Source organism: Urocitellus parryii, chromosome X, assembly GCF_045843805.1.
Source record: "Urocitellus parryii isolate mUroPar1 chromosome X, mUroPar1.hap1, whole genome shotgun sequence".
Classification (NCBI taxonomy): domain Eukaryota; kingdom Metazoa; phylum Chordata; class Mammalia; order Rodentia; family Sciuridae; genus Urocitellus; species Urocitellus parryii.
The window spans coordinates 130,546,996-130,559,603 of NC_135547.1; the positions used below are offsets into that span (position 1 = coordinate 130,546,996).

The 12,608-nt window shown below is 43.3% G+C and overlaps 1 protein-coding gene across 1 annotated transcript; it reads right to left on the reverse strand.

Annotated features, from left to right (window-relative positions):
• Positions 1-579: 579 nt before the first annotated feature.
• On the reverse strand, positions 580-1,875 carry LOC144250744 (uncharacterized). The gene has a single exon (XM_077793696.1). The coding sequence runs from the start codon at positions 1,873-1,875 to the stop codon at positions 580-582; it is 1,296 nt and encodes a 431-aa protein (XP_077649822.1).
• Between the last annotated feature and the right edge of the window lie 10,733 nt (positions 1,876-12,608).

The window sequence follows — 12,608 nt, forward strand, 5'->3', positions numbered from 1 at the left end:
ACTGCTTACATTCAGCGGGTTTGTTTATCAATGTGAATGAAATGGCTTTGAGGGCAAGAGGGAAAAATGGAATGATTTGTGATAATTTTATACATTTAAAGAGTTAATCAGTTGGAAGTGGTGGTGTATGCCTTTAATTCCTGAGACTTGAGAGGGTAATTCTGAAGGATCAGTGTTGGAGGCTACCCTCAGCACCTTAGGAAGACCCTAAAAAATGCAGCAAGTCCCTGTCTCAAAATAAAAAGTAACTGGAATGTCGCTAACTGGTAGAGCACAACTGGACTAAATCCCCAGTCTCTCTCTCTCTCTCTCTCTCACACACACACACACACACACACACACACACACATTTTCAGCAGTGTGAGTACTTTCTTGTCTTTGAGACTGACATGAAATATTGATTTACCAGGATTTACATTCAAAGGATTTTTCTCCAGTAACTTCCTACATGTATATGAGTGAAACAGTAATAACAGAAAAGTTTACCAATTGTTTTCATGCATATGATTTCTCTGCAGTATCTGTTCTTTCACGTGTGTGAAGCAGACAGGATGTGCCAAAAGCTTTTCCACATTGTTGTTATTCATAGCGCTTTTCTCTGGTATGGATTCTTTCATGTCTGTGAAGCGTAGGGGATGCAGCAAAGGCTTTGCCACACTGCTTACATTCATAGGGCTTCTCTCCAGTGTGCATTCTTCCATGAATCTGAAGGTTACTGGATCTAGAAAAGGCTTTGCCACACTGCTTACATTCATAAGGCTTCTGTCCAGTATGAGTTTTTTCATGTGAGTGAAGGTGACTGGATGTAGCAAAGGCTTTGCCACACTGCTTACACTCATAGGGCTTCTCTCCAGTGTGCATTCTTCCATGAATCTGAAGGTAACTGGATGTAGCAAAGGCTTTGCCACACTGCTTACAATCATAGGGCTTCACTCCAGTATGAATTTTCTCATGTAGGTGAAGGGTAGAGGACTGAGTGAAGGCTTTCCCACACTGCTTACATTCATAGGGCTTCTCTCCAGTATGAGTTCGTTCATGTATCTGAAGGCCAGAGGCAGTAGTGAAGACTTTTCCACATTGTTGACATTCAGAGCATTTCTCTCTAGTATGTGTTCTTCCATGAATTTGAAGGTTACTCGATGTAGAAAAGGCTTTTCCACACTGCTCACATTTATACGGCTTCTCCCCAGCATGAGTTTTTTCATGTGACTGAAGGTAACTGAATGTAGTAAAGGCTTTGCCACACTGCTTACATTCATAGGGCTTTTCTCCAGTATGTAGTCTTCCATGAATCTGAAGAGATCTGGCTATAGAAAAGGCTTTACCACACTGCTTACATGCATAGGGCTTCTCTCCAGTATGAGTTTTTTCATGTGTGTGAAGGTTACTGGACTGAGTGAAGGCTTTGCCACACTGCTTACATTCATAGGGCTTCTCTCCAGTATGAGTTTTTTCATGTGAGTGAAGGTTACTGAATGTAGCAAAGGCTTTCCCACACTGCTTACATTCATAGGGCTTCTCTCCAGTATGAGTTCGTTCATGTATCTGAAGGCCAGAAGCAATAGCAAAGGCTTTTCCACATTGTTGACATTCATAGGGCTTTTCTCTGGTATGTATTCTTCCATGAATCTGAAGAGAACTGGACGTAGAAAAGGCTTTGCCACACTGCTTACATTCATAGGGCTTCTCTCCAGTATGAATTTTTTCATGTGAGTGAAGGCCAGAGGACTGAGTGAAGGCTTTTCCACACTGCTTACATTCATAGGGCTTCTCTCCAGTATGCATTCTCTGATGTATTCTAAGTAAACTGGGAAAAGCAAAGTCTTTCCCACATACCTCACATTGAAAACGTTTACGTTCACTGTGTGTTCTCATGTGTCTTGGAACACCTGTGGGAGAAGACGAGGCTTCACCACATTGCTGATATTCATAGGGTTGCCACCCAGTATGAGTATCTTTATGCCTTTGAATGTCACTGGAATGACGGATGACTTTCCCACGTACTGTACATTTAAAAGGTCCATCTCCAGTTTGTATTAACATTTGTGTGTGAACATTTTTGGGAGAAACCAGAGATTTCTTATATTGTTTAAATTCACATGGCTTCTCTTCACATTCCTCATGCTTGTAGTATTTGTGTTCACAGTGAGATGTGATCTGCCTATGAAGGAATGAAGGTCACATGAAGTCTTTTGCACACATAATGAAGTGACATGGATTTACTCTATTAAAATTTTTCTTTGTTCAATTAAGAATTGGAATCGATTTGAAGGTTTTCCCACACTATTTTGTGCCTTTGAATTTACCATATGACTTCTTTAAGGAAGAAGAAGTGAACAGCACATAATCAATGCTTGATTCATTCACAATTTTCTATGTATTTATAGATCTTTACATTACTACCAACATCAGGTAAAGGCTAGGTTTTCTGATTTGTTCAACTTGCTTAAAAATAAGGAGATTGAAAGCAAACAATCCTTTTCAACACAGCTTCTCTATGGCTATTATCCAAACAGTGGTATTCACATATGCAATTTCATAGTACTTTTTGCATGTCAAATACTTTGAAAAGACAGAATATCTGTTACAGCTAAGTACATACTTCAGGTGAAAAGCACTATAAGAATAAATACTTCTCAAATTATGCATACTTCTTTCGTTGGTTTCCTTTAAATATTACATGACAGTTCTCAGACCCAGTCATGGACTCCTCTTATGAGGACAGTTACCTTACATTGCTCCCAGAGTTTTCAATCTCAACTTCAGTGGTCTTGTCTTCCCACTTGTTTCCTAAAATGAGAGAACAGAACAATCTTTATGAATATTTAGGAGCTAACAATGCTTTGCCAAATGATACATGCTATTTATGCTGCAATAATTCACCAACTGATTCCCTTTTCACCTTCTACATAAATGACCAAAATAAACATGAGTTCTCTATTTGATTAACTCTAAAAACATCATTATTACCTATAGAAGACAGGTTTCTGAGGACTTCCACCATCACATCTCTGTAAAGGTTCTTCTGGGAAGGATCCAGCAAAGCCCACTCCTCCTGGGTGAAGTTCACAGCCACATCCTTAAAGGTCACTGAGATCTAAAATATCCCACCAAATGTATAGTGGAGGCCAGGAGAGATTGACAGCATGAGAAATCTACACTCAACATGCATGATGTTCACATGATTCCAGGAGGAACCCTAAGGTAAAGGATGAACTTTGGCTTATCATAACATGTTGCTTCATCCATTCTCTTCATCAAATGTTCAACACTGGTTTAGTAACTAACAAACACCCTACACCAATACAATATTTTGAAAACAGTGGAGAGGATCGGCTGGATAGAAGGGGTATTCCATACTATGAGTCATGACACATTTAATTGTCACCCTGATTGGATTAAAAGATACAGATGATTAATGAGATTCTGTGTGTGTCCATGAGGGTGTGTCTACAAATGATTGGCACGTGGGATAGTGAGCCAAATAGGCAAACATTTTTAAGATAGGCAGCACCATCCAATAGGACTGTGTCTTAGGTGGAACAAAAGTTGAAAGAAGAAGGAAGCAGCAGCAGAGCAAGCTCCTTTCTTCTCCAATAGGTTCTTGATTGCTACTGCAATGGCCTGAGGGTATCAGACTCTGCCTTGTTCACTCTCCCAAAGCAGACTCTGCCAGTGATTTTCCAGGGAGTTTCCAGAACCTTTGGTCTGGACTAGGGCAGCACCATTGATCCCTCTTGTTCTGACGCTTCAGCCTCTTGGACTCTGCAGCAACTACTCCGAAAACTTTCCAGCTGCAGATGGCCACTGTGGACATCCAGCTTTGGGTCAAGTAGGCCAATCTAATAAGTCCCCTTTTATAATCAAACTTCCTCTTGATGCTGTTCCTCTAGAGAACACTGACTAATAAAATGTAAGTCAAAATTGCTCTGAAAAACAAAGTCTAACTAATAAAGAAGTAAATAAACTACCAAGCCATGAAGTTTTACAAATATATACATAAGAAATAATAGTATATGCCAAATACCATTTTTATAATAATGCAAGAATAAAGCAACGAGTCATACATACAAATTTCAAAACTATGGACAAAAGCAAAGAAACTGATTTTCAATACTATTTCCATATGGAAATAAATTGGATGATAAATCTTCAAAAGTCATTCCAGGGACTGGGGTTGTGGCTCAGTGGTAGAGCACTCTACTTGCACGTGCAAGACCCTGGGTTCAATCCTCAGCACCACATAAAAAAGAATAACTAAAATAAAGGTATTGTGTCCAACTACAAATAAAAAATAAATATTTTTTTAAAAAGACATTCCAACTGCTGGTGTGGTAGTTTGCACCTGTAAGTTCAGCCACTAGGGAGGTTAAGGCAGAGAAATGGCAAGTTGGAGGCCAGTCTCAGCAACTTAGCAAGACACTCAGAAATTTAGTGGGACTGGTCTTCATCAGATATAAAGGGGGGACTGGGACTGTAACTGAGTGGCAGAGCACGTGGTAGCATGTGTGAGGCACTGGGTATAATCCTCAGCACCACAAAAAAATAAACAAAATAAAGGTATTCTGTCCATCTATAACTATACATATATAAATATATATATATATATATATATATATATATACACATAAGAAGGGCTGAGTACGTGCTCAGTGGTGAATGGGGCTGGGGATGTGGCTCAAGTAGTAGGGCACTTGTCTCGCATGCACAGGGCCCTGGGTTCGAGCCTCAGTACCACATAAAAGAAAAATAAAGATGTTATATAAACCGAAAAATAAAAAATCAATTTTAAAAAAAATTACATTAAAGATGGGAGTGATGGTGCACACCTGTATCTAGAGGTTCAGGAGTCTGAGGCACTAGGCGATGCAGCAAGACTCTGTACCAAAACAAAGAATCTAAAAGGGGTTGGTTAAGCACCTCTGGGCTCCATTCCTGATACCAAAAAAACCATGAACCTGCCAAGGCCAGACAAGGACAGTGAAAAACTGTCATCCTTTGTCCAATTCATCACCTTGTGAAGCACAGATACTAGTTTTCATGAAACCACATTCATAAATTTATCCACCACTATTTTTGTAGAATTGGACTCAAACTCTGCAGCAACAATGCAAGAGAGACTTTCTCTGTATCTTATCTGGGATTTTGGAATCTAGGACTGCAGTTCAATTTGAAATCACTGAAAAGACAAGATTGAATCTTACAAACATTCTATATAAACTCAGGGGTAGCAAATGGTAAATTAGGTAATTAGGTGTGTTCTTTTTTTTTTTTTGTACCCCCGAAATAAAACCCAGAGACATTTTACTACAGATCCACATCCCCAGTCATTTTTATATTTTATTTTGAGATGTAGTCTCACCAGGTTGCAGAAGGCCCAGCTAAGTTGCTAAGGCTGTCCTCAAATTTGCAACACTCCTGTCCCTGGAACAGGAAGGATCACAGTTGTGCCCCAGTGTACCTGGCTGTAAGTTGGGAATTTTGACAATGAAAATATAACTAGAGGGCTGGGGATGTGGCTCAAGCGGTAGAATGCTCGCCTGGCATGCGTGCAGCCCGGGTTCGATCCTCAGCACCACATACCAACAAAGATGTTGTGTCCGCCAATAACTAAAAAATAAAATATTAAAATTCTCTCTATCTCTCTTGCTCTCTCTTTAAAAAAAAGAAAATATAACTAGACTTTAAAATCCAATTCTTTCTTTCCTCTTAATAATAGTCCACACCATATGGCTCTGAATAAATAAACCTGGGCCTCAGATAAGTGAGCACATCATTTCAAAGTGATACACAGAAAGCTTTGGTGCTGAGGGAGCACACATGTGTCAGGCTCAAGGAGCAGGGAAGGTCCCTGACAGCTGGGACATGCTCCGTCCAGGTCTTGCTCACTGAAAGCCTCCAGGACCACTCTCCCATGAACCTGGACCATGACTCCAGTCTATGAGGCTTTTCAGGTTTGCACAGCTCTGCACTGGGGTGGGTGGTCCTTATGCTCTGGGAGAGGTTTTGCTCCTTCACACTGTGAGAGACTGAAAGGGCAGGAGTCACTGCTGACCTGGCCCCTCAGCACCAGCATCCACAGGCTGACTGTCCAACTTTCTCCAAGTAATGGGAACAGGGCTTGGGGAAAACAAGGTTCCAAGAAGTCAGTGGTCTAGATGAGGCTTGTTCCAGGACATTCCTTAGCCCCAAGACCTCAGCTGAGCCCCCAAGAGGCTGTACCTCACAACTTAGGCTCTCCTCTAAGAGGAGCTGACCCAGGGCCTGAAATTCCTTTTACCATGCAGGGCACAGGACAGCTGTGGGCACATGGTGGCAGCCCCAGGAATGGACAGTGACTGAGAACATAGGACCCTCTGAGGTGTCCAAAGAAAACCTGGCTGAGAAAATCAGATTTGGTGTCTACATCTTAGGAAGATAAAAAAAAAAACAGAATTTAGGCAGGTGTGAACTGAAGTTCTCTATGAACTTGCTCTATTTCAATGAACCTTCAGACCACCGGACTTTGGGGAACTAGACCACCATGAGGTATAAGACAGGGTTCTGCATCATGGGCAACAATTATCTTGGCCTCTCTAAAGCTCTTTCAAAGCCAATTACCTTAATTTCTGTATTAGTCCTAAATTCTCCAAACAAATGAACTTCTCAGAACATATTACCAACCTTACCCAACATATAACCACCATCTTCCAAAGCTAACAATGTAATAACGGATCTACAGAAGAAATTTCCCCTTTTTTACTGTAGCCACCCATCTGATGATCCTACCAATGCACTTGGTTAATGTATTCATGCATAACTTCCTTTTCAAATGTTCTTGTCAGGCATGCACAGTGGGGCACAACTATAATCCCAGCAGCTTGAGAGATTGGGTCAGGAGGACTGCTAAATTCAAAGCCAGCCTCAGCAACTTAGTGAAGCCCTAAGGAATGTACTGAGATCATGTCTCAAAATAAAATATAAAAATGGTTGCTGATGTGGTTCAGTGATTAAGTTTCTCTGGGTTCAATCCCTGTTATTAGAAAAGATGTAATTTCTTCCAGAATGGGACACATACATCAATCAGGATAAGGTGAATCCATGTTCCTGAGGATGGTCATTAATATTTGGGTCAAAGTAAACTATTTTCCTCAGGTATGGTGGCCAGTGCCTTTAATTCCAACAGCTCCAGAAGCTGAGACAGGAGGATCCTGTCTGAAAATAAATTTTAAAAGGGCTGGAGATGAATGACAAGAGAATAAATCAGACATTATTATCCTATTTGACTACATGACCCATGTGAATGGACATTAGGTACAACCAGAAAAAGGAGAAGTTACACTCTATTTACATATGATGTGTCAAAATGCATTTTACTGTCATGTAAAAGTAATAAAAGTCAAGAAAAAAATACCTTCTACCAAAAACAAACAAACAAACATACAAAAAAGAGCTGAGGATGTAGCTAAAGATTCAATATCCCTAGTATGAATAATGCACTGCCTTATTTCATTGAAAGCAGCTATTTTACCAGAACACAAGATGTGTCAAGTTACTATTATTTCCCCTAAAGGATGATATTCAGAAACAGAAAAAAAAGGTTATGGGCTAGGGATGTGGCTCAAGAGGTAGCATGCTCGCCTGGCATGCGTGCGGCCAGGGTTCAATCCTCAGCACCACATACAAACAAAGATGTTGTGTCTGCCAAAATAAAAAAAAAAAAAAGCTTATGCTTGCCAGAGATAGTGGCACATGCCTGTAATCCCAGGGACTCAGGAAGCTGAGGCAGGATGATCATAAACTGGAGGACTGTGGCCAAAACAAGTGGTATATGATCTCTTTTTAAAAAACTGGGGGGGGGGGTGTCCTGAGGATTTAACTGATAAACCTTCTCTAGTTTTGATCCCCAATATAAAAAGAAAATATTCCTTGCAATACTTCACTAAAGGAAAAGTGAAAGTGAATAGAGTCTGTTCATTTGAAACACAGGAAAAAAATATATTTGAGAGTGATGGGAAGTGGAGAGGAAGATGGCATTTTAGAACGCAGCAGGCAACTGCAAATGAAGGACCTACAGCAGCCTTCAGAGACTCTGAACAGGGAAAAGGAAAGTGGATTTGCGATCCTGCTTCCTACACATTTGGAAGAGTGGGTGCAGGCCAGCAGCAGGGAGGGGAGGGGAGGGGAGGGGAAGCTGGAGACCTGAGCAGCCCATTCAACAATGGAAACCACAGCATGGAGCCCAGGGCCACCTGCCAGCGAGAATTGGGCCTCCTGCTCTGAGCTGACCTCAGGGACCAACCCACCTCTCAGGCCCAGGGAGCAGAAGCCCAGAGACAAACACCATGGAGGACTAGGCCGCACCCTCTGCACCAATTTCAGGCACAAAACACCCAGCTCACCCGGTGGGACCAGGGGATAGAGGCTTTGGGTCAGTCGCCAGGGAGGTGACTTCAAGTTTCTACCATCCAGCCCAACCCCCAGGACCAGGGGACAAAGACCCAGGGCAACCTCCAGAGGGGACTCCGCCAGGCTCTGGAGCTCATTTGGTTTGCGGGGCCCCAAGGCAGGTGCTGACCATGTACCTTCAGCCCTCATCACTAACTCACCATTTTTGTCTTCCTTGGGGACCTGGTGTTCTCTTGAGGAACCCCTGAGCACCAGAGATCTCCGGGACACGGATGCTCAGAATCACCTAGGCCTTCAGGGCAGAGCACATGGGGCCCAGGAAGGAAGAGCGGAGTTGGTGACGAAGAAAAGCCCTCGAGATTTCCAAAGCCCGCCCTTCCCCTCTGTTCATGAATCTGATTGGACAGTTCCACCCCAGAAACACTAATGGGCCTCCTCCAGGAACACCTCTGCCTTATAACTGACAGCTAATGTTATCCAATCACTTCCTAAGATTCCCTAGAGTGACAGATCTTTGGTCCCAGTCCTTTTCAGGTGGAGTGTCTTTGCTGGGTTGGAAAAATAACCCAGTTAGAAGCCTTTGCTTGGAACTTGGTAAGGATGGGATTGAGCTATGGCTCTGGAAGACTGCTTTCCCAGCATGGGTGACACCGTGGGTGTGAACTCCACCACAGAAACAAAGAACAATTTTTAAAAAGTTACTTAAGGAGGCTGAGGCAGGAGGAGCCCAAGGTTCAGGTCAGGATCTACACTGTTAACCGAGTTTACTGTGACGGGTCCTTGCTTCCCCAAATGCTGAAGTATAACACAGAAAAGCACGTGGAGAGTGGAAAGTGGAAGGCTTAATTAAGGGAGAGCAGAAAAGATTCACCCCCACCCCCCAGGAAGAAGGGGACTGGAAAGGAGAAATCCTTGGAAAAGAGAAGTCTTCTCTCTTTTACATCTAATGTCACCTTTTGTCCTCCCACATTCCTGTCCTTTATTTCTGTTTATTGTGCATGTGATAGGGGTTGCAGGTGGATGGACAAAAGGTGGGAAACTGATGGACTGGTGGGGCAGGGAGCAGAAACCAGGGCAGGAACAGCCTAGGGGTGGTTGATTAGCATCTCCCTGTTTTACTGGGAGCTACTTCATTAACCCTTATTGAGGACCTGCCCAGGGTCATGGTGAAGTGGCACCCCCTTTCTCCACAGAAAAGCCCTCTTCCCCATGGCTGATTTTAGGACTGTCAGCAAAAGAGTCCATTGTAGATAAACTTCCTATTTTCATGTCACCCTGTTTACTTGGCCACTGGCAGAGAAGATACCAGCACTCCAGGTGCTGGACACCCCCTTACTAGTCATCACAAAGCCATCCAGTACAGTACTTTGAAGAAATGTGCAAAGGAGGTCTCTGGCCTTGAGCTGGGCTTCACAGAGATGCCTACCTTTTTAAGATAAGTTACAATTGGGCTCCATGGTAACAGCTGGCAGGGGAGGAAAGAAAGGGGAGAAGAAGCTCTCCCCTTCTCAGGTGCTGTCCTTGAAGAGTTAACTTGCCCAGAACAGTGAAAGAAAAAGCTGCTTTTATGTGAACTTCTGAGCCCCTCCCCTTACATACTGGGTATAAAACTCTGAAACTCCCTGAACTTGGGGTTCAGGGGATTGATTGATTACAGCAAAGGCTGCACCCTCTGAACCTGGCTTCAGGCAAGTAAAAGTGTTTCCTGCTATGTTTGGTGCCTTGCCTCATTTGTCCCTACAACAATGGGACATTAATATTTCAATTTCTCAGGTGTTGTTCTGGTTTTCCCAGGCTCAGATTAGACTCCATTTTCTTTATGGTTCCTAATGGACCACATTAACCTAGCTACATAGACTCTTCTCTTTAAACCTGGCTTCACAAACAGGGAAATCCTATCTGAAAATAAAATAAAAGGGTTGGAGTTCAAGCTCAGAGGTCGAGTCCCACAGGGAATATACCACAGAACCTCAAAGAAAAAGATACCTATATACATACAGAGAATCACTTGGTGTGACCTCAGACAACTTAGCAAGACAGTCACAAAATTTTTGAAACAATATTTAAAGATGTCACATATATCACACTTGTGTGATATCTAAAAATAAAAAAAAAAGTTTGACAATTATTTCAGTAATTCTCCTCACCTTCTGCCCCCTGATCATTTGGGGAGATAGCCTGAGCTAAGAAAGTAAGCAATTGGTGTTGGTGATTTGGCCCAGTGTTCTGTCCCCAGCAGAACAGGGGAAAATAAGGAAGTGAAGTCAATCCTCTAAGGCAGCAATGTGCACTGGAAATAAAATGGCTGCTTTGTGCTTAATGTCCATGTTCTACATTCCACTATTAGGGGAGTTGTAGGAAGCAACCTCACTCTGGTGATTCCACACATCAGGTCATCTGTTTACCCCAAAACCAAACAGAAAAGGTCATGATGAAAAGCAGGAAAGGAACTTTGATCAGTGGAGCTACACCAGGAAGACCAGGGCACCATGTCCTTAGCCCTCTCTTCAGGGCTGTCTAGGACTCTCAGGTTTTATAGAAAGGGCAGTCAGTCATAGGCATGTGTGTAGAGAGCAAACTGTATGTAGGTTTGGTGTCATCTGTGGCTTCAGGCATCTGTGGGTCTCATAAAATGTCTGTGAGCTCATGGTCACATGCCCCCTTGACACACTTCACCCCATTGCATGTTATGCTCAAATTCAGAACCCCCAAAAAACCACAAGAGGCCAAGATCCATGTAAGCAGCAAAGAGGTATTTATTGTAAGCTATCTCAGTCCTCCTTGTGCACACAGCAACTGTTGAAGCTGAGAGGCCCAAACCCAGGGTTTGCAGCAGTTTTATGCACCCTTTGGGAAGGCAGGGACTTCACATGCATTATAGCATCTCTTAGCAAATCATCACACACCGCAGGGAAATTATAAAACAACTGGAAAACATGATTAGCACATTCACTGGTGGGAACAATTGGGTAGGGGTGATTGGCTGGAACAAGAGGGGGATTCCTTTGAACTGATTGGTTTAAGCCAAGAGGGTGTTCCTGCTGAGCTCTGGGGTTTCCCAACATGTTATCAACCTCCATAAACTACTGGGAGGGTCATCCAGCATCCCAGGTATTTTCCCTGTCTCATGCTAATAGGTGGCTGCTAGGAGGTTGCTATGGGTCTTCACCTAGCCTGACTAAGTAAGGGACACCTAGCACAGCACATCTCTCCTGTTATTTTCAGATAAACAACTCAGCAGGGTGGGAGGGTCAGTATATGCCTAGGAGTGCTCTGTGGGTCTTTGTAAGGACAAGGGTCACACCACCCCCCTCCTTGTACAGACTTTGCTCTGAGGTAGAGGCTGGTTTTTCATGCACAGGCTGACCTGAATTGATGTCTCAGGTAGGATCCCTTCCTTTGTGTTCTTTCCATGTCAGTGGTTCAGAGGAACCAACATTTTCACGAAAAGCCACAAGCCCACCTGCTCCTGCCTGGAAAGCACCATATCCCTAGATGCTGACCCAGGACTCTCAGCTTCCTGGGTTTCAACTGATAGTTAAACCAGAAAGAAACAATAAGCCTGCTCAGCTCGGCCCATAAAGCCTGCATAGGAAACCCCACTTGGGGCACATATGGCCTGTGGTGTTGATACAGCTAGTTACTGGGGAGGAGTTCTGCTCCCTCACATGTTGAAGTTTGAACATTAGAGAAGCAAGCCCAGGCAAGCACACAAAGCAGGGTTTATTCAAAAATGAGGAACATGGACTTCTCCCCAGAAGGAAGAAGGGAGCCATCCTGGTATTCCCAGAAGGGAGATGTTCAATCTTTATTTTGTGAGTCCTGGTCTTCCTTTGTTCTCCATTCCTTTCCCCCTCATCTTTCTCCTTCCTGCCTTGGTGACTAGGCCCAGACGTGCTTGGTGAGATGGCAGAAAGGTGACAAACAGGGGGGCTGAAGGGGGAAGGGCAGGATGGAGCAGCCAAGGACACATTAACAACCTTATAGCTCTCTGTAGGGAGGGGCAATTCCTGGGACAGGATATCTTAGCAACAGAATGGAGCAAGGGCAAATTCTTGATGAGGGTGGAGCAAGGGCTCTGAAGGAATTAATATTTCTATCCCTCAGGGGACAGTCTGCAACTTGCCAGACTCACTCAAAATTGACTCCATTTTCCTGTCTATACTGACTGCCTGTCTCATTCTGGCTCCAGTATCTACCCCTTCCTGGAAAGTAAATAC